Raw genomic sequence first — 22,324 nt, forward strand, 5'->3', positions numbered from 1 at the left:
GTTCCTCATTCACAAACCACAAAAGAAGAAGGACCAATGACGCGCACTCTCCGCCAATATGAAGGCACCCAGGGCAGTTTCTGCCTTTGCTTTTAAAGAATAAGCCTTGTAATTTTTTTTACAAGTGCTAAATCCGCCAGCCTGATTAAAGTAGGTGTGACACCGAAAAAATATCTTGGGTGAGACCGTGTTTTCATTTACAGATTAGCATGCAGGCTACTGGAGCAGGCTAAGATAGGCCCCGCGCTGAGATAAAACATGACACAGTTAACTTTAGCATTAGCCTGCATTCGCTTGTTTTATTCTAGTATGAGATATGCAGAATAATTACTGTTAATCTACGACGCTTTTTGAATTTCAGAAGCATCCTGGTTAGTTAAAGATGGTAAACAGAACTCAGTTCTTGTAGTTAACGGGGAACTTCAGCTTACTTAAAGGTAGCATGCGTTGTTGCTCGCTATAAGTTAGCGCAGAGCAGCTGCACTGACGGCAGATATTTGCATGTGTTTATGTTTTGGATGCTCCATTATGCACAGGAGTACTAAAGCATCCGGGAAGGCCATGTGATTATCAAACGGTTGCAACAGTAACAGTGAGAAATGGGTTTTCGGTTGCAGTTTAAGATCGGTTGTAGGGAATGAATAAATTCAGGGAGTTTGAGGGAATCGCACTGCAAAGAAAGTTTCCTGCCAGACTTGCTTTGTTTTTTTGTTTTGTTTTCTTTTTAAGTCATTTTTTTCTAAAGTGCCAAGTTGTAAACATGCAGATGATTAAAGAGAGTTCACTGAGCGTTGTTTGTCATATTTGCAGTCCTGCAGAATGTCCAAGATCAGGCGGAAGGTAACAGTGGAAAATTCAAAAACCATATCTGACAGCAGCAGCAGCAGCAGCACCACAACCAGCAGCAGCACCAACCCCGCTGCTCCGTCCCGCAGGCCAAGTGTGTTTGAAAGGCTTGGACCCAGCACTGGGAGTAATGCTGCTGATGTATGTATAACCCAGAGGTCAGAGAGGGTTTTCCCCCTCCAGGGGGAAATTTCCAAGTCTCTGTGTCTTTGAATGAATATGGCACAGTGCGCTGTTTCTTCTTTGGCCTGGCTCATCTGTATTTTGTTTTTTTGTTGTTGTTTTTCTTTTTTTTTTAGAGTCACTGTAGAAATTGGCTGAAGACTGGGAATTGCAGTTACGGCAACACTTGTCGCTACACACATGGAACTCAGCCACGAGGCAAAGGATTTAGCTTTAGCCGGTAAGATGGCTGCGGTTATTGAATTTGTATTGAGTGTTGCTTTTAAAATCAAATCGACCTTTGTGCATGTGTTTTTCTAATCTCTGCGTTAATGAAACAGGTCAACCGAGAGGCCCACAGGTGATCTGCGGGAGAGGATGAAAAATAAAAGACAGGATGTTGAAGCAGAAAACCTGAAACGAGACCTAGATGAGCCCTCGTCCCCCACAGTAAGAGTGAGTCCTCTGCTCTTTTGGTCTTTGATAATAACGCATTTCTGAATGAAGAATCTAGTTTAGATTTGAAATCGCTTTGGAAAGTTTAGTACATTGTGCAAAACGGTTTGTTTGTGTGTGCTACTGTAGCAGAGAGAGTCCTCCAGAGGCCGACACAGAGAGAAGGAGGATATAAAGATAACAAAGGAGCGTACCCCAGGCAGTGAAGAAGAACCCACAGAGTGGGAAACCAATCGTGAAGGTTCGGTGTTTTGTTTTGATGACGTTTAAAGGGAAATTGACACATTTATTTGTAAATACCATTTTGATGTTGTGGATTGAAACGCTCTTCTCCATTCCAATTTTACTGTTTTGGTTTGGGTTTTTTCCCATTAATTTTCAGACTCTGATATCGGTGATTACGACTATGAGCTATCCCTAGAGATGAAGCGTCAAAAGATTCAGCGTGAACTAATGAAATTAGAGCAGGAAAACTTGGAGAAGAGAGAAGAAATTGTCATCAAGAAAGACGAAACTCCGACGAAAGCCAGAACCACAGCCTTGCCAAAGGTAAGCGATGAGATGCTTTGATTATTTCAATACGTGACCTCTGGATTTCAAAAGTATTAGCACAGCTCACTTCCTCCGTTGAAGTAGCTGTCTGCAAGGGTGGTTGTCATCTGAATTTTAGCTCGATCTGTCACATTCGTCCTTCAGGCTTCCCCTGAGCAGTTAAGCTCCAAAGATTCACCCTCATCCAGAAAGTCCAGTGGCTCGCCAAAACATAAACGGGGAAACAAAGGGCTGGGCTCGGGGAAGAAAGAAAAGAAGGCATCAATATCCTCACCTGTTTTAGAAACTACCAGGTAGGGAAGAAAAACAAAATATGAGACCTACAGATTTGATGAGGTTCTGATAAATATTTTCCGTCATTCTTTGACCAGGTCTTCGAAAGGAAGCCACAGCAAGAAGAAAGGGCCCCGTACCCCCAGTCCCCCTCCACCGGTCCCTCTGGACCTGCCCGTGGTTGGGAAAAAACACAAAGGCAAGCACAAAAATAAGGAGAAGTCTGACGAGAAGCAGAAGGAGGGTAAAGATCGTGGACGAGATGCAGAAAAACACAAAGAGAAGAAGGAAAAACGCAGGTAAAGTGGGGATTTAGTGCATCCTGCAGCGTGTGTATGTTTTTAATCCGTTGAGTCATATTCACAGTTATCCTGAGTTATCCTTTTCAACTTCCAGTGCTCGCTCTTTATAATGTCACCTTTTTGTTTGAAGGGACAGATCTGACAGTTCCCACAAGGCCAAGAGGTCTGTGACATCAGAGGAGCGTTCTGGTAGCGTGTCATCTCCCTCCAGGGGTGCGTCGCCCTCAGCCAGGAAGAAATCTACCTCTCCTAAAGCTTCCTCCCATAAGGCTTCTATCTTGGCATCCCCTCCTCACAGGTGAGCACACAGAAACCTTTTTTTCCCAGGGCTGTAAACATTGCAGGATCACTCACCTGTACTTCTTTCTTCACAGTTGGGTAAATATTTGATCATGACAGCCAAGAGGAAATAACCTTTTGTCACTGCAGGTCTCCTTCTCCTCCACGCCACCAACGCAGCCCCACTCCTCCCCGTCACCGCTCGCCTTCGTCCCACTCCGGTTCCTCTGCCCAGCGGCACTCTCCCTCTCCTCGACGCCGTCGTTCTTCTTCCCCCATCTACCACAGAAGCGCCACCGCTCAGGCCTCCGCCTCCTCACCTCAGAGCTCCCGGCGCTCTCGTTCGCCTCCTGCTTCTCATGACACCTCGTCACCCCATCGGCGATCTGACAGGTTGAGCCCCAGCCGGCGCCACTCCAGGGGCCGCGAGAGGAGTCGTGGCGACAGAGAGAGGAGTCCTCCCATCCAGGACCGCAGACATGAGCGCAGAGATGGTATCGTCATCTTCCATTACTGGATTTCTCTTTATCAGTCTGTTGGCTGGAGCCTTGCTTTAAAATATAGGCTGTCAATTAAAAAAATGTACATTTATCTGCTATTAAGCTATTTGTCTTTTCTCCACACAGATAGTCACAGCAAACGAGAGAAGGACAGCATCCGTGACGACCGGGACTATGACTCTGAACAGATCTCCCGGGATGCCCGTGACGACCGGGACGCCCGAGATGCTCGTGACCGACGGGACGCTCGTGACCGAGGAAGGGAACCAACTCGAGATTCTCGTGATAGCAGGGATGTGAAGGACTTGAGAGAGAGCAGGGTGGAGACCTGCTCCAGTCGAGACCGCGAACGGGAGCGAGAGAAGGACCGGGAAAAGGAGAGGGAGCGAGAAAAGGAAAGAGACAGAGAGAGGGAGAGGATTGATGCACACAGGAAGGAGGACCTGACTCAGGATGACAGGAGCTACGGGAGAGGGCATGGACGTGACGATGGAGGCAGAGGAGAAGCAAGGACTGAGAGCAGGATGGACAGAGCTGATAGGAATGGACGAGGTAGAGGACGCGCTAATGACATACCTGAGAAAGGCAAGTAAATAAAAGCAAAGTGATTATTTCAGTCTTTTTAAAGAATGAATTTGAAATACTGCTGTGAGTTTTGAGAGTGTGTGTGCGGCAACAAAAGACGAGACATTTTGATAATAAGCTGCTGGAACATCTCATATCTAATGAGGGAAATTAACAAAATAATTGAGAGTGAAAAGATGACTGGAGATTTCTGCGTCCCATGATCAATAAAAGATTGGAAGGATCTGCAGAAATCTTTTTTACGCAAAGGAAAAGCAGAAATGCTAGCTAAAATCTTCACTGTATCCCAAATTTGATGGTAATTGTTTTCCCTCTTAGTCTTTTTGGGTGACTGTCTTGAAATATATGTCAACCCATTTTCTCATTTTTCCTTCTGTTAGGCTCCAACAGAAACTCTCGGGGTTCCCAACTGGAAAGCAGCCATGACAACTGGGAATCGCGGAGCAGTGCCGTTCGTGAACGGAGTGTGGAGAGGAGCACAGATCGCAGTGCCAATGAAAGAAGCTCTGACAGGGTGCCAGACCGAGATCGCTACGAGTGTGAGAGAAGAGGGGAGCAGACCAGAGACCCCTCGTATGACAGGAGAGGAGGACATGGAGAGCGGGATCGCAGAGACAACCGCGAAAGAGGTGAAGATTAGAAGCCCGCACATGATTTCCTTCGTTAAAGTGAGTGTGTAGTTATTCATGGCTGGTTTCTCTGTTTAACAGACCAAAGGGCAGCTTCTCCAAGCAGACACCAGGGGAGGCTGGAGGAGTCTGAGAGGGACGAGAGGAGGGACGAGCGCAGGACTGAGAGAGCTGAAGACAGGAGAGACGACAGGACTCGCGAACGGGAGAGGGAGCGAGAGAGGGAGCGGGAGAGAGAGAAAGAGAAGGAGAGAGAGCGGGAGAGAGAGAGGGAAAAGGAGCGGGAGAAGGAGAGGGAGGCGGAGAGGGAGCGGGAGCGAGCCAGGGAGAGAGAACGAGAGCGAGAAAGGGAGAGGGAGCGAGAGCGAGAGAGGGAAAGGGAGCGCGAGGAGCGGGAGAGAGAGAGGGAGAGGAAAGAGAGGGAACGGGAGAGAGAACAGCGCGAGCGGGAGAGACTGCGGGAATGGGAGGCCCGAGAGAGGGGAAGGGAGGAGAGGCGGGAGAGGAGAGACGACGCCAGGGATGAACGGCCGGTTCGAGACAGCCGGGACGATCGCAAGTTGAGGCATGTGTCAGTTTTTAATCCGTGTATTTGTGCGACTTTCTACATTAAATAGTCATCCGCACATAATCCAGCAATTATTTACAAAGTAAAGTTTCCTGAATGTTCGGATTTAGTTTTATGTAGCCGTTATCGTGCTAATCTCCAAATACTGATCTGCGCTTATTATAATGTCCTCTCCTTCTAGTCGTAAGAGGCCCAGGATGGATAGCAGCCAGAGTCCCCGATCCTCTCCTAAGCGAACGACACTGGACCTCAGTCCAGCAGACAGCGACGACTACAATAGTGCCGAAGATAAAAGTGAGCGCCTGATTGGCCGAGGGCAGGCCAAGCTCCACCCTCAGCCCCTCCTCCCCAGCCCAGTGTGTCTGCCTCCATCTGACAGTAGGGAAATTCTTTTTGAAAGGGCACACTTATATTTTAATGGGGGGTTGCACTTTTATACACATCCTTCTGTAAACGTGTGTGCTCTGTGTAAACACTTTTAAGTTTCATTTCTCTTTGTAAAATGTGCTGGTGCTTTGGAGTCATTGGCTGTCAAGTGAAAAGAAAATGAAAGAGCTTTCATGTCAAAGGGCTCCTTTAGGTTAGATTTTCCTTTCACTGCATTTTCAGCCGATACCTCCAAGGAAAAATTTCTGTACTTGACTCCAATGCTTTAAAAGTGCTGAACGTGTTTATGTGACACACAGATGGGGACAAGCATCGTCTGCTGAGCCAGGTGGTACGGCCCCAGGAGCCGCTGTTACGATCGCCGCCGAGAACTGCCGCATCCGATGACAAGCCCACTCACTGGAAGGATGAGGACCGCAGGGTAGTCGGGGACAAAAGGGAAGCACGCGGTCGCCATGAGGACCTGGAGCCTCGTGGGGAACGAAGCAGAGGGGCCGACAGGCGTGGAGAGCACCTCTCAGACGCGCCTTCTGACTTGCGTACCAGAGGCAGAGATCCTACACCACCTCCGCATCTACCCCTTGCCGCTGCCACTGAAGACAGAGAGACCAGTGGTTCCCAGTTGCATGAGGAGGGGAAAAAGAAGACAAAGTCACAGAGGAAGGGCTTGAAGAAGGGTCGCAAAGACGAAGAGACTGTCGCTGGCAGCGCCCTGGCTGCTGCAGGGGACCGATTCAACCCCGAGCCCCCATCTGGGGCTTCTGCAGACGTGCCTCCACCCTTACATTCTCCCAGGAAAGGGGCAAAGAAGAAAGCTCTAGAGCGAAAGAGGAAGCGATCGCGAGGGGCAGAGTCTGAAGCATCCGAGGAGGAAACTTCAACCTACCTGCCACACAGTAAGAGGAAGAGGGGTCCTCGGACACCGCCACCCTCAATGAGACCTGATCAGCGAGGCGCTGGAGGGAATACAGAGCGCTCTCCTCTCTCCAAAATGGACAATTTCAGTGACTGGTCAGATGAGGAGGTGACAGACCGGGGAGGCTCGCTGGAAACACTTGCTCCTTTGGTTTCTGCTGATAGGGCTCCTGCTGAACCTCTCAGGAGAGGTGGAGGCCCCAGGATGGGCCGGGGTAATCCACCACCCATTGCACCTCTGCTCTCCCAGGATCCTCCAATGCTGCTGCAGACTTTGCCTCCGCAGCCTCTGATGTCCCAACCGCTGCTCCGCAAACCCCCACCAGAGCAGACGCGCAGCAGCAGCATGGGGAGCAACCAGAGTCGGACATCGTCTCGACGCCTGCGTTCACCCTCTAACGAGTCAGCCCACAGAGAAGATCCCCAGGGCCCACGATCGCGCCGGGGCATACTTCAAGGCACCAACTCTCGGGACCGGGAAAGAGAACGGGAGAGGGAGCGAGACCGCGAGAGGCCGGCGGCGAATGACCCTCCGTGCTCTGAGAGGAAGTCCCGGATTGATCAGCTGAGGAGAGGAGAGCCCAGCCGTAGCACCTCATCAGGTAAAAGCCTCACCTGAATCCTGAACGTGACACAGAATTGCACACATCCTGTACTACCAGGATCACTCTGAATTTGACCTATGTTTATTTATTTATTGATTTATTTTTTAATTTAGACCGGCAGGATTCTCGCAGCCACAGCTCCCGACGCAGCTCTCCTGATTCTGAGAGGCAGGCCAGGTCCAGGTCCCGTGCCGGCTCCTACGACAGTCGAGAAAGGGAAAGGGAGCCGTTTGAACGGGAGAGGGAAAGAGAGAGGGAGAGAGAACGCAAGGACCTCCGACCTCAGCAGCAACAGCAGCAGCCTCTGCTTCTTCAACAGCAACTACAACAACCACCATCAAGAGAATGGGAGCCTGAATGGCCAAGCCGGGGGCGGGAGCCCCTGCTGATGCGTCCTGGTCGCGAACCTCTCCTTAGGGAGCGGGACATCCGGGACAGGGAACGCTTACTCCCCGAAGGACTCATCCAGCAGCATGAACGGGAAAGGGAGAGAGAACGGGAGAGAGACAGTCGAGGTGACCGAGGTGTTGACCGAGAGAGGGAAAGGTTGATGATGATGGATATCACGCCCCACGGGGACCCCAGGGCTCCAGTACGAGGGGACATCAGAGGAGACTTGCGAGGAGACATGATGAGACAAGACAGGATGGATTACGAGCCTCTGCTGCCCAGAGAAGCTTTCAGTCCTCCAGAGCCCGAGAAACCAAGCAACAGTCCCCATCTAACTGGAGATCAACGGGAGGTGGAGAAGGCAGACAGCATCGATGGTAAGAAGATAAAAACGTGCATAAATGTTTGTCTTTTCCATTTCTTGTTTTTCCTAAAAGGATTTTAAGAAAACTGTGTGTGGTGGTTTTAGGAGACGATGATGGGAAGGAAGACGATGTCCAGTCTATGGCATCTGTTGGCGAGGAGTACGAACCGATCAGCGATGATGAGCTGGATGAAATTCTGGCTGACAGCCAGAAAAAAGAAGATCAACAAGAAGAAGAGAAAATCACAGGTACAATAAAGACATTCTGTGGATAATATATACACACATGAAAGTGTGTCGTCAGTTTCTCTCCCCTCTTTATTTCTTTATTTTTATTTGATTGTCTTGAATTCTGACAGGCCTGAAGTTCATCAACTCTACAATTAATAACAATTGAGAAAATGCAAAGTATTCAGTGGAATTTTCTCTGGTGATCTTTAACAAATGAAGCCTCTGCCTTTGTCGTGTGCCGACAGGTCCTCTGGATGTGATAGATGTGGACTGGTCCAGCCTGATGCCCAAGCAGAAACAGGAACCGCGGGCAGCGGGGGCAGCCTTGCTCCGCTTCACCCCAGGGGCGGTGCTTCTTAGGGCAGGCATATCCAAGAGACTTGCTGGCCCAGAACTCCTGGAACAAGTCAAAGAAGTGTGCAAGTCTGAGCTGGACGATCCCAAAGGTGAGTTAGGGACATAAAAACTGGATGTATTGAGTCAACAGTCAAATCTCATTAAAGGAAAAAACAATTTTCTGCAGAATGCGTATGTGGTTGGAGGTTGGCCAGAGAAGAAAAGTCGTAGGCTTTTGGATACTGTGGAGGGGATGTTTAAATTCATGTCTGTACCTCTAGACTGAAAATATGAAGTGGCATGCCACCGGCAACTTAATAAACTGCCATTCCCTTCCTCCTCTCCTCAAGCGTCATCTCCCGAACTGAAGCCGGGATCCAACACATGACAACGTGATTAAATGTGCATATGTGTTCCAGATATTGTTGCAGTTATTGTCAGCAGATTAGACATGGGACCCTCTCCGTCTCTGGACAGCTGTGGCAGCTAATGTTAGGTTCGAGTGGCCTAAAATTCACACCTCACAGTTTGGTTACATTTTCACATTGTATGAGAGTTTATTCACTAACTGTAACAGAGTTACATCCACTTCAAAGACAGTTTCACTCATGCTGGCTAACAGCAGAGCTTGTCTGACTTCTTGACGTGGATCAGGCTCCTTTTACAAAGTTTCACAACCTCTTCCAGAAGAAATAAAGCTGAACGCTTCTTTTTTAAAAATTCCTGTTGATCCATCAAATTAAACCTCTGTTGTCGTCATCTTGGTAGATGCTGACAAGCTCTTTGAGCATGACCTGGGAGCCTTGAATATGGCAGCTCTGAACAGGCGGGTGGAGAGGGCAGGTTTATTGAGGAATCTGGGGCCGTGCTGTAAGGCCCTGTGTGCTCGCAGGGACTTTGCCATCCGCCGGCAACTGTTGAAAAACGAAAAGGTATGTGCTCTCCAGTTACAGACCTAAATTGAGATCAACAAATTGTTTATTAATCCTAAATGAATGTGCTTAAATCTTTTAACTCTTAGCTCTTAACTATTTTTTTCTCAGGGTCTATCCAAGCATGACCCCACCACACCTGTGGTGGACAATGAACTCCTGCAGATGAGCATGCGTCTCTTCAGAAGGACCATGGCTGGCCAGGCATCGGCCCCGGAAAGGTCGGACAGTGGGTCGGCACCAGCAGCTGAAATTACTGAAGCTGGTAGTAGTAGTAAGCTCAGCACAGCACAGCCTGAGGTCTGTGTGTCCTGAGAGTAAAACACATCAGAGGTGAATGCTTCTAGGCCTTTACTTCCTCACTCCTAACTCTGTTTCTCGCTGTCTCATTTCGTTACATACGTAGCCTTTTTAGTCACGAGAGGGAAAAAGGCAATGTTATGACTCTTTCAGTTATTTGTTTTTCATGATGTGTTCCATAGACTGATAACTAGCCTATGGAGGGGTGCAACTATCCATGTATGAGAAATCTAAAACGCCTAAAATGACTTCATGTTTTTGTGGATTTACAGTGTTTTAGAGCAGATTTTTAACGATCAGTTTCACCTGCCTGACAAGGATTTGTTTCCTATGTTGTGCATTGGTTAGTACAACTGTGCATTAAAATGGTTAGATGTTGATTTTTTTTTTTTTTTTTTTTTGTAACTGGTCTTTTGGTTTGTATGAAACGACTGTTCAGCCATGACATAATGGGACACTTAATATTGTTCTGGTTTTTTTGTTTGTTTGTTTACACCATAATACATGAATCCGAGTCTATAGCATTGGCTGCAGATTTTATTGACTCACAACAGTGAAACATCCTGCAGGAACTTGAAAGAACATTTCTCACTAAAAAGCACTGCCAAGCTATTCCTTCACTGAATGTAATTAGTTAAAGCTTTTAGTTTGTGGAAACACGCTTTATTTTTTGTGTTTCTTTTAAATGGTTTGGCAGTGTCTTTCTTACAGGAACTGAAGGGAGTGCAGATCACCAGGTCACGAACATGAACGAGTGGAATTCCTCTTCTCACGAGCCCACATCATCCATGATGGAGCCAAAGCGCTCCCAGTAGGAAAAGACAGTGTACTGCTTAGGAAATAATGACTGAAAACAAGCCATTAATCTGAACTTTCAATCTGTCATGGAGGCGGCTAAACAAGGTCACGGTAGTCTTGCACAGATGGATAAGGTGCACCTTTACAATGTGGTTGTATCAGGAGACAGTTGCTTAACAAAAAGCGCAAGATTTGCCTTATGCGTGTGCTGGGATAATTTTAAAGGACTGAAAAGATTAGGAAGGGGCAAAGTACTTTTGTCCTAAAGCTCTGGATTCAACGTGATCCACCACCCAATCCAGCTCCATGACAGGAAATCTCATTCCTCTTCTCCACCCATTCGGGGTCAGCGCCTGTCCTACACCCAGTTTTCACATTTTGACTTCTGAAAATTTCTGCCAAAACGAAATTGGCAATAACACAATACCGAAAATAAATAAAAATTTTCCAGAATTGGGACCACTTACTAAGGAAAGGACTACCTCATGAAATCCTGTCCCACTGAGGAAACAATTCACCATCTGCTACATAATGTGTGGTTCACGATGTGGGTCGGTTTCGAGAACTAACAGGAGTGGCCGAAAAGTAGTATCAGTAATTTTATCGACACAGAGACATCGAACTCAGTTTCCCATTATTTTTCAGTTTGACCATGACTCTGGTTTTACAGAAAACATTTTTACAAACTTTTTTTTGTCCTTGTCTCTAATATTCGAGTAATGATATCTGGTTCAATGCTGTAATTTTTTTTTTTTTACTGTAAAATAAATATTGACATTTTCACAAATAAGGACAAACGTGATGAAATCTTCAAGCAAACAAATTTTTGAGGTAAGTTCTGGAGTTTAGCATATAATTATCACCACTTCATGGGTGATAGGTTTATGAGTTTGTCTCCATATGTGTCTACAGAGGAAGTCTTATGACTAATTTAATTATGTGGAAAAATTTGTTTAATTTCACATTTCTTTACATGTGCAAAATAACACCATGTTTGATAAAATATGTATACTGAAAACAAAGATATACATTTTTTAAAAGTTATTTAAACATATTTGTCACCATCTGTGATTTTAATAATTAATTTTACCTTTCTAGTATATCTGAGATTCTTAGAAGTAGACATATCAGTAGAATTTGGATGTTAACTAAAGTTTCAATTAGGATGCCTGAAATGTTAGAAGAGTTGTAGGTATCTACAGCAGTTCAATTGCTGATAGTAATTATTAATAACAATCGAACTTTGACTAATAAAAACTGGATTCTAGATGCTAAAATTACATTTTAGCTTTTTCAACGTGGAGTTCTAAGATAAGCCATAAAATCTTTGTTCATACAGAGGAAAATTCTGATGCCACTCTGCTTGGTGCAATGAAAACAGCAACTGGGTGTAGAGTCACAAACATCAAAAATTATATAAAAGGTATACACTTAAAACAATTATCAACATACAAGGAATATATACAGAAAGAAACAGTTGGGAGTATGATTACAAACAAATATTAATGGTAAAGCGACTGATACTTGCACGTTTCTACTAAACACTGAAAGGACTTAACACAGTGTGTCATAGTTATCCACGTACATATTTTCTACACCTGTGCTTTCAGTGTTAAATTCACACTTCAATTTTGAAGAACCCGTAATTCAATGCCCAAGGGCACTTAAGCATGCAGACTGGAGCAGCCAGGGATCAATCCACCAACCTTCTGATTGGGCAATGACCGGTCACCGGCTCTACTTCCTGAGCCACCTCGGGAATACTATATGGTAGCTAATACATATGTGAACAGTAGTGCAAATAGGTTGAGAGTGAAATAATAATTTACCGGCAAAAGTGATGACAGAAAAAGTATTAAGAGTTAATGTGGTAAGGAACAGTTAGAATATTATAAGAACACCGTGTTGTGCGTTTGCTTTCAAATGTATTGAAAAACATAACATGTATTAAAATTTTCTTGAAATGCACTCAAAACACGACCGATTGAAATGTAGAAACGTTCTAATAGAAACGTATTGTAATAATAGCTGACAAAGTTACAGGACTCTTACAGTGGAGTTTCCAGTGATAAGTAAGGAGCTATTCATATCAATGATTAATACTTTTGCTAATATGATGCGAATCGTAGATATCTTTAATAAGAACTGTTAGTCATTACTCGACAGAAGACAAATGTTACAGCCAACAATTTCCATAAAAGCTACTTCTTTAAAGTTATACGGATTTTTCATGCTAGGAACCATTAGCTCTACGTTTGTTGTTAACGGGCCTCATTCGAAACGGACCGGCTTCCTTTACCCACAACCCTCCACCTTAGCTCAGTCCTTCCGACTTCCGCCTCAGCTAAGAGCCGAGGTGAGTAATTTTTTCAGAAACTATAATTCTACAATCCAGCACCATCCTATGCTATTAAAGCCACAGAAACGTTCATCCATCGTGTAATAATGTTTATTAGTACTGTATCTGCTGTTATGTGACCATTTTGATGTTGCTGAATGTTTGTAAAGACACTTTAAAGCGACGAAGGAGAAGCACTGGAGCGGTTTCTAGCTGCATGGCTGTCCATGTTCTCCACACACTGCTGGAGTGTTTGTCACTCAGAGCTCAAACATAATACCAGCACTACAGTTATTCTTGTAACGTTTATGTCATTAATTTTCTTATTTAAGCTACATGTTGGCTTGAGTAAGTAACGCTAGCGCGAGCTGTATGCTAGCGTCAGGCTTTTCTTCGGGTGTCGAGCTTAAGTTGTGTTGAAAGCGGACTCAAACTTAAGTATGCGTGTCTCTTCCCCCCTTCTTTCTAGATGGCCCCAACAAAGAAAGGAGAGAAAAAGAAGGGGCGTTCAGCCATCAACGAGGTGGTGACCAGAGAGTACACCATCAATGTCCACAAGCGCATCCATGGAGTGTAAGTACTGCTGGTGTTATGCCAAAAAACGATTTCCGATATATCTGTTTGTATGTTTAAAATATTTGCTTATGGTGGTAGGCTGTATAAAGCTGCATTAAAGAAGGGGGTCATACAATAAATAAAGAAATTACCTTACTCTTTTATGAAGCCAGGCCTTTTGGGCCACTGAAAACAACTTTATAGATCTGTTATGTTGTATTTGTTGCAGTTTCTGCAGTCCTCTTGGTCACATCTGTTGAAAAAGACACTTTTAATCTCAATGAGAGTTTTTACCCAGATCAACAACGGATACCTAAAAATCACTTTGCCAAAAAGCTGATCTGCTTCTATCTTGTGACAGGAATATTGTTCCTGGCTCAAAATGACTTTTATTGTTAATGATATAATGTTAGAAAGCTCAGTAAGTTATTAACAACAGTTTAAATACCGATTGAAGATTAGATTAAAATATATTAAAGCAACTGCAGTGTGGCTTTGTTGTGTGAGACGGCTGTGCACATGAGCACATTTTGTTTGGATGCACTAAAAGCAATCAGTCCTTTAACTTATTTTACATAAATCTGAGCATTTTAGTAATTCATGAAATGTGTTATATAAGAGAAGACAGAAGGATCAACGTTAGAAATTCAAATTATATTGGGTCCCCTTGTTTTCCTGAGCACACAATAAAGCAGCGCACATAAAAACGAATAATGCCTCTCTATTAAAAAACAAAATGACATAAAAGCTAGAGACAAAGGTAGTTCAGTGAATAGACAGTGCTTCTGAGTGCTAATCTACAGTGAAAGGGAGAAAATGATCAATGAAAGAATTTCATTTTTGAAAAAAAAACTTCCACAAACCAAAATACCCTTTACCTGTTAATCTTGTCTGAGAAATGACAGATCCTTCAGCCACAAAGAAAAAGGGGACATGAGGATTGGGTGAATTTGAGTATTTTGTGCTCTACAGAAGATAACATCAGGGGAACGGACGGATCTTCAAATTCCAAATTAAAGTGTCTGATTTGTTTGATGAAAATCATTTAAAAAATAATAATAATCACACTAACACTTGGACAGCCTGGGTCATTTTTAAATTATTTTACCTAGAATAGGTCTAATAGGAATAAGTCACATACATTTAATTTGTCAGTGACTGTTATCTGTCGCTCAGTGCTGCTGTTCACCCAGTGTTGGCATGCTGAGAAATACTAATCAGGCTCTTTTCTGTTGTATTCATATTAAAGTTGTCCCTTTTTCATTTGCAGGAGCTTCAAGAAGCGTGCTCCCCGCGCCATCAAGGAGATCCGCAAGTTCGCAGTGAAGGAAATGGGAACTCCTGATGTCCGCATTGACACTCGTCTCAACAAGGCAGTGTGGAGTAAGGGTGTGAGGTGAGCTGGTGCCCTCTTCAGATTTCAGCAGCTTCACCCTATTTGCTTTTATGGGTGGTTTGCACTGTGTCCGTGTTTATTCTTACCTTAAAGTCATTTTTTACTTTCCTGCGTATTTATATGAAGGGTTAAAGTGTGCAGTACTGGCTGTCAGTAAGCTCCTGTCACCACAGTGACTTTAGGAACTGCTATATGTCAGCGTGTGCTTTAACAAGTTAGGTTTGTACAAAAAAAAACAAAGAAAGCTGTAAGAAACATTCAATTAAAATTCTATGCTCAGGTGTGCTGTTGCCATTTTTCAGTCATTTTTTTTTTTTTTTACTGGTTAGTTGAACTAGTGGAGGTGTTGGTCAGCCTTCTGGGTGCACACAACTGAGATTTATTGGACATAGAGCAAAAGTTGTGCTTAGAAATACAAGATTGTCGGGGAACTTGTTGATGGCTCCATTGCTTTCAGCTATTTGTGATTCACTTACGTCTATGTGGGAAAAATCGAATTTACCATATTTCTGTCTGTGCTGAAAGTAGGATATCTGAAGGTTTTCTAGTCTGTTTCTCAGCATATGAACAGAAGAAGAGAGGGGAGGTGTTTTTCACTGTTGTGGTTTGCTGTCATTTAATATCTCGATGCATTGCTTAAGATTACACAGGAATTAAAACTGCATGAAATAAGAGTGGCAACATCCTGTGACTGTAGCAGTTAGTAATGTCCCAGCTAATCATTTAGCTTCCTGGTGTTCTTATGTGTGCGTGCGTGTGTCACAGGAACGTCCCGTACAGGATACGCGTACGGCTGTCCAGGAAGCGTAACGAGGACGAGGATTCCCCCAACAAACTGTACACCCTGGTCACATACGTTCCTGTCACCACATGCAAAGGTAAGCATGTTTCTCACTCACTCTCAGGTACCCGTGGAAGTAATGATGACATTTTCTTAATCGTGTCCTCTCTTTTCCCCACAGGTCTGCAGACAGTCAATGTTGATGAAAACTAAAAGTTGTCTCCAAGTCGAATAAATGGAAATAAAAGGACATCTAGTGTTTCCTCTTGCATTTCTTTCTTTTGTCTTTTTTTTTTTTTTTTTGCTCATAACTGAAGGTTTGATTTGAGATTTGTTATGGATTAACGATGATAATTTTAGGCTAGCAAAACAGTCAAAGTTTGCAAAAATTAAATGAATCTTTACCCTGTTAATATAACTATTTATAATTAGATGTTTTTAACCTCCTAGGACCTGGTGTCCACATAGGTGGACGTCACATTTTGGGTTGTCTAGACCAGAATACTAAATTTTGCTCTACGAGGGCTCGATATCCACTTGCAAGGACATTATATATATATATATATATATATATATATATATATATATGTGCATCTCATTTTTGTCACAAACAAAAATCGGTAAAAAAAAAAATCTGTCAATTCTTTGTTTTTTACACTCATCAGTGTCCCAATATGCCCCCAAATCAAAGAGAAATTAAAAATGCATGCCATGAAATAGTTTGGGTCTTAGGAGATTAAGTATAAGTAAGAACTGTCTTTGGGATTTGATGCCCTCTGTTTTCAAGTAAAGCAAAATTACTTTACTATTATTTGGTTTTTTAGATAGTAAAGCTCCTGATTGGTCATTGAACACTACCACTATGACAATACAGTGCTGATAGTTTATAGGGGGAAAAAACGGCTGGATTTATGCTGGGTGGTGTTTATTAAGAATATTGTTATGATATTTAATGGAAAATGAATTAGGTGTTCAATTTCTCTGAACAATGGAGTCCACCTGCTTGATGGAGTGGAATATATTTGATTTAATTCGAATGTAGAGATATCAACAAAGTAAACCAAGTCGTCTCTTGAGGACGGTTCTTTTGACAGCTCCCTTTGGACTTCACAACAGCAGATTATCTGCCTCCATCTCACCTTATCTTCATGTCCTTCATTACATCCCTGAACCTCTGTGCACTTTCTCTTTTCCACCTGCGTGGCAGCTCCACATTCAACATCCTTTGTTTGGACAGGCGCACAGAAGGGATCGTGGATATATGGAACAATCTCAGTCTTGTCTCTCTTTGTCTCCAAACTGCTCAGTCTGAGCTTTGCCTCTGATGTAATCACTAGGGGTGGGTTTTGATTATCGATTAAAACTGATTCTGGCTTGGATAACGTAATAACGATTCATTAAAATCCTGAATCGATTTTTAAATATAAATTTATTTTGCCCAAAACGCCAGAATTTCTACAACCACCAAACAGCTAAAACCGTAAATGAGTGCACAAAACGCGGACCCGACGCATCCGAATCGGTGAGAATCCGCGGCCTTTCTCACCCGACGGCACATATGCGGACACGGTCATGCCGCCTAAGAATGACCGTCGGGGCTCACTGATTTCGAAGCGTCGGCGGGCGCTTTGTGTTTACGCCCTTTTTGCGCTAGATTCTCTGAAGCTGCAGGTTTTATCTCTCTGCAAAAATATTGACTGAACCAGCAGCCAAAGACGATCCAAACTACGCTTCACATAAACATTATCACGAATTTCCTCTTACTTTTGCTGTTTTGCTTCCACCACGATAAAAATCACACTTCATGTAGAGCTCTCCCTCTCTCTAAATGATAATCAAAACCCACCCCTACTTATTACTTCCAACAAGAAAGCCTCATTTCTGCTGTTCAATACTGAACAAATGTAAACTTTTTAAAATTATGCAAAATTGCAAAATGCTTAGCTGTGTCTTTAATAAACCTCTGTAACTTTACTCTGCTTCACTTCGTTTTTGACTGCACAATATTTTTAAGGTCATCTGCTATAAAAACCCAGACCAGGAAAACCGCCTTCATGTTTTTCTGTATTTTATCCTCAGTTACTTTGACACAAAGGAATCTGCTGTGATGCTTACACCTTTGATAGTCTCACAAGTGTCAGCTTTCTTTTTATAGATATAAAAAATATAGATATGTACTGATAAGGGATCAGAATTATAATATTTCTGACTGTGAGGCAAAATTTCCCCGATTCGAATCGATTCGATCCACGATTCGATTCGGGACCTTGTGAATCGGAATCGAATTGATTCTAGAAATCAGTGACGATGCCCAGCCCTAGTAATCACTTCTGATTCTGGTCATTACCAATGTAAACTGTAGCCTCTTCATCTCTGCTACCTCCAAGGACCTGTTCCTCTATATTTGATATAACAGGTGGTTCTGAAACTATGGAGCATGGACAACCTGGGGAAAAATAATGTAATTAACCTAAAAAAAAATATATATATATATATATTAATAAGAGTTTGTTTATGCTCTCGCGTCATTATATAAATTAAAATGTGGTGTTTCGGGTGTGCTCACGTCAGATCATCATGGCAGCGCTGCCATGCTGCCGCTAAGGGGAGCTCCATTATTTTGTCAGCAGTTGGACGTTGAGAGGACTGGACGCATCAGCGGAGACGTTTCTATGGGATCGTCTAACGGGTTCTCTGGAGTTTGTGCAGCTGCGAAGTAGAACTACAACTTATCAAAAAGGTAAAGCTACGAGGCTGATTTCGATTTTGGGCCGTGTGTGTGTGTGTGCGGTGAGATTTAAACTGGTCTAGCCGAGAAAACAAACGAGCACGATTTAAGTTGTCTGCTTCATGTCTGGGAGGGACAGATGTGGCTAGCTGGTTAGCTAGCTGACCAGTTAGCTAGCTGCCTGAAAGCACCACTATTTAGATGAGCTGACACAGAGGCTGAGAGCATTGCCGTTAGTTTTTCTCCGTACACGGTCGCTAGCCCTGAGCTGTGTAGTTATCACTTGTCTTGAATCGTTATGTAGGATAGCTCACCGTTAAGACATACGATTTAACAGGTTAGTTTTAGCGCCAGTCAAGTCCTATCTCCATTACGTGTGTGTGTGTGTGCGTGCGTGCGTGCGTGCTCAGGTGGGAGCGTCGCTCGCTGTTTCCATGGCCGTCGGCTGATGTGCGAAGCGATGCGGCACTACTGGCTGCTCATCGGGGCTTGCGGCTGGGTGCTGCTAATCCTGATGTTTCTCAGCAAGTTCATCAGCTTCAGAGCTGTTGATGGTAAGCCACTGGACCTGTTACGGTGATAGCTACAGGCGGGAAATCCCAGGAGGGGGGATTGTGATCAGTCCCATTTGATTTATGTGTTTGTTTGTTTTTTAGATTACGGAGAGAGAGCTGGAAGTCAGAGCGGGACAGTACCAGGCACTAAGGTGGTGGTCAAACCCATTGGGATGTCCAGCCCTGAAAAGAAATCTCCAAAGTCATCAGATCAGGTGACTATTTACTGATTGCTAATTATAACTAATCCATGCCATTGGCCTTTTCTCTCCTCTACATAACTCTAAGTTGTGTATGTTTCTCAGCCTACAGCAGTACCCGCAGTGGCAGATTGGCAGTCAGTCGCCCAGAAGCGAATCGAGCTGCTCTCGACAGTGTGTAAGAACAGCAGCCTGAGAAATCTGACACACGTCTCCATCAGCAAATTTGTCCTCGACCGGATCTTTGTCTGTGACAAACACAAGATCCTGTTCTGCCAGACGCCTAAAGTGGGTAATACACAGTGGAAGAAGGTCCTCATTGTACTCAATGGTAAGTATGGACAGGATAGAGGTAAAAGCAGTGCTGTTCTTTTTAATTTCATGCCTATTTGTTGAAGTAGTTAATTTAGATGAGGAATTATTATTATTATTATTATTATTATTATTGTTGTTGTTGTTGTTGTTGTTTGCAGGGGCTTTCCAGACTGTGGAGGAGATCCCAGAAAACCTTGTTCATGACCATGAGAAAAATGGCCTCCCTCGCTTGTCGTCCCTCACTCAGCAGGAAATAAATCACAGGTGTGCTCGTAGTTACATTGATAAATGTGGACTTATCTGGTTGAAGTAGTCAAATGTACTTCCTTAAATCAAAAAGCAAAGATGAAGCAGCGCTGCTTCTTCTGAAAGATGCTGGCACATAGTGTTTGCGGCTTACGCTAACGTTTATCTGCCTCGTACCTCAACAGATTAGACACCTATTTCAAGTTCTTCATTGTGAGGGATCCCTTCGAGCGCCTGATCTCTGCATTCAAGGACAAGTTTGTGAAGAACCCCCGCTTCGAGCCGTGGTACAAGCACGACATAGCTCCGGCCATTATATGGAAATATCGCAAGATTCACCGCAACAATGACCTCGTCGCCTCCGGTCTCCACTTCGAAGACTTTGTTCGCTACCTCGGCGATATGGAAGGCCACCGGCGTATGGACCGGCAGTTTGGCGAGCACATCATCCACTGGGTGACGTACGCAGAGCTGTGTGCGCCATGCAAAATAAACTACAGCGTGGTCGGCCACCACGAGACGCTGGAACAGGATGCCCCGTACATCCTCAAAGCGGCAGGCATCGACACACTGGTGACCTACCCTGCCATTCCTCCAGGCATCACACGCTATAACAGGACCAAGGTGGAGCACTACTTCTCAGGCATCAGCAAGCGAGACGTCAAGCGCCTCTACGCACGCTATCAGGGCGATTTCCATCTGTTCGGCTACCCAAGCCCAGACTTTCTACTGAACTAAGGCAATTAACACCGACTAAAAGACATGTTTGTTTTTTAAATATATAAACCAGCTTTGATTTGCTGCGAGTGAGTTGGACTGTAATTAACAGTCAATTCTTTCTCATGAATGCAAACTGCTGCCTAATATTAAGACGTTTAACAGCGTGTTTGTGCAGATAGAAAATGTAACCGATGAGCAAACATAGGTGCAGGATGGGGTGTGAGAAGTCGCCATAATGACACTGAGCAGTGAATAACCACAGATTCTATTAGGTTTTTGTTGGTGATGCTGAGGGGGAGCGTCAGCATCAAGGTCAAATGTATGGTACACATCAAGTGGAGAACACGTTTGTAATATTTATGATTAATTTGTTCTCTGTAATTTTTTTTATATGTAATGCCAGGGATGCAGGACGGTAAACCCTGTAACGTAGCTGTTATGTATGGATCGCCTGTTTCATTAATGGATGTTGCCATATGCTTCAGACAGCATCCTTTTCAGTACCTCTTCCTGTAATGCCAGATACAGGCGCAGTAGACCGCGTGTGTCCGGGAGCACAAAGATGTGAATATAAATCAAATGATGAGACAGTCGTGTTCTCGTGGATTTCAGAATTTCCTTTTTTTACATTTTGAAAGCTTTTTTGTTTAAACGCTTGGTTTCTCACATATCATAATGTGGAATCAAAATGAAGCCCTGGACTGTGTTGTGCCAACTACTCCAGTTTTTCAGCCTTTACATTACACCTGATGTATATTTAGCTGTTAATGCTTTCGGGTCGTTGAAGGAAACTGGCACTGGATTTTTAAAAAGGCTATTTTTTTCAATTAGAAATGTACTATGTAAATGTCCTTGTCTTTGGAATTCAACATTTCTATTATGTGTTGCTATTTATAATATTATTAACCCGCCGAGTAGTGGCACAAGAGGTGTCCCAGTTGTAAAAAACAAACAAACACTGCTGCGTCTCTGCAACCTCTGGGTGACCTTTTGGACAGGTGGTTGTGTTACAAAGACGACATGGCTTGTAATAAACTTGCTGGTCAGTTGTGTGTTTCTATGTTTGTTTTCTTAAATATTGCTCAGGTGTGCATTTTACTATTATAATAGCTGATTATTTTGGGGGGGGGTCACCACAAGCTGACCCACTCCCTCCATCTCATCAACCCTGTTCATCTCCTCCTTCGCTGCATCCCTGAATCTTCTCTCCTGCTCTGAAGCTGATGTTGCTGCAATAATGTCAAACATCCACAGGGGGGGCAGCAGTGTATTTAAAAGTGAGTGCTTGGTGAAAGAAGCCACAAACCTCCTTGAACCCTTTGAACTTAAATGTCAGCACACTAGTCTGTTGAATTGACATTTAAGCAGAGGGCTTTAAGGGCAAAACAAATACTTCATAGCTGTATGCAAGCATCAAAGAGGCTCAGGGCAAGGACAGGAGTTTGCATCGTCAGTGTCAAATATCCAAGCTCACACTGTGCAAGGTGGATTTAAGTTGATTTACACAGAGCATAAGCTTCAGTTAAGTGTATTAACCCCGAGTGCCTCAAAGCTTTGTGGCTCGCGTGTTTGTTATACGTTTGTCTGCCAGGTTATCTCTCCCTCGTGCTGTCCGACTGGTTGGTCCTGTCGTTCCACCATGGAGATAAAGTTTGTTTGAGCAACAGATGAACGCTCCATTGTGCAGCTGTGACAAGTAACAGCAGCTGCTGGTGTTCACACAGAGATCCAGGGTTGTAAAAGTCCTCAGGAGTGTCGCTGTGTGTATGTGGGTTTTTTTTTAATATGATCTGTTTATTTAGCACTGCTGCAGTTTAAGTGTGGACCATATGAATCACATTCGTTCATATGGACAGCAGAGGTTAACCTAAATCAGTGAAGTGACTGCAGGTTTGCTTACACTCCTTTGACCAATGAGTAGCCTGTTGGTTGATCTTCATTATTTGGCTGTACAGTATATCATTATTTCACCTTAGAAGCCAGTGTTGTGCATGCAGGCTCCAGTCATGGTGAAATTAAGCGGTTTTATTACAGGCTGCTCCCTGGAGTACACTTAGGTGCTGCACACGCACACAGCAGTA

At 44.0% G+C, this 22,324-nt stretch overlaps 3 protein-coding genes across 5 annotated transcripts; all 3 read left to right on the forward strand.

Annotated features, from left to right (window-relative positions):
• zc3h13 (zinc finger CCCH-type containing 13) lies at positions 1-10,565 on the forward strand. 3 transcript variants are annotated; one of them, XM_085397939.1, is made up of 20 exons: positions 1-150; positions 811-987; positions 1,146-1,249; positions 1,350-1,464; positions 1,594-1,705; positions 1,847-2,013; positions 2,161-2,309; positions 2,388-2,588; positions 2,722-2,889; positions 3,021-3,364; positions 3,497-3,955; positions 4,336-4,584; positions 4,666-5,149; positions 5,334-5,530; positions 5,839-7,056; positions 7,173-7,826; positions 7,919-8,062; positions 8,290-8,490; positions 9,149-9,312; positions 9,424-10,565. In XM_085397939.1, the coding sequence occupies exons 2-20, from the start codon at positions 820-822 to the stop codon at positions 9,625-9,627; spliced, it is 5,502 nt and encodes a 1,833-aa protein (XP_085254065.1). In that variant the 5' UTR covers positions 1-150; positions 811-819; the 3' UTR covers positions 9,628-10,565. The 3 variants fall into 3 exon arrangements, with proteins under 3 accessions (XP_085254065.1, XP_085254064.1, XP_085254066.1); XM_085397938.1 differs by having other exon boundaries at positions 22-179; XM_085397940.1 differs by having other exon boundaries at positions 22-179; positions 2,728-2,889.
• Positions 10,566-12,712: 2,147 nt separating this feature from the next.
• On the forward strand, positions 12,713-15,730 carry rpl31 (ribosomal protein L31). The gene is made up of 5 exons (XM_085398857.1): positions 12,713-12,766; positions 13,218-13,321; positions 14,574-14,699; positions 15,465-15,577; positions 15,662-15,730. The coding sequence occupies exons 2-5, from the start codon at positions 13,218-13,220 to the stop codon at positions 15,691-15,693; spliced, it is 375 nt and encodes a 124-aa protein (XP_085254983.1). The 5' UTR covers positions 12,713-12,766; the 3' UTR covers positions 15,694-15,730.
• A 2,333-nt stretch (positions 15,731-18,063) lies between these two features.
• On the forward strand, positions 18,064-21,293 carry chst10 (carbohydrate sulfotransferase 10). The gene is made up of 6 exons (XM_085399381.1): positions 18,064-18,220; positions 18,619-18,762; positions 18,865-18,977; positions 19,068-19,293; positions 19,436-19,541; positions 19,709-21,293. Exons 2-6 carry the CDS (start codon positions 18,657-18,659, stop codon positions 20,259-20,261), a joined length of 1,104 nt encoding a protein of 367 aa, XP_085255507.1. The 5' UTR covers positions 18,064-18,220; positions 18,619-18,656; the 3' UTR covers positions 20,262-21,293.
• The last annotated feature ends 1,031 nt before the right edge of the window (positions 21,294-22,324 follow it).

This window comes from Rhamphochromis longiceps, linkage group LG23 (genome assembly GCF_057381845.1).
Source record: "Rhamphochromis longiceps isolate RC_006_pf linkage group LG23, R_longiceps_female_GT1.1, whole genome shotgun sequence".
Classification (NCBI taxonomy): domain Eukaryota; kingdom Metazoa; phylum Chordata; class Actinopteri; order Cichliformes; family Cichlidae; genus Rhamphochromis; species Rhamphochromis longiceps.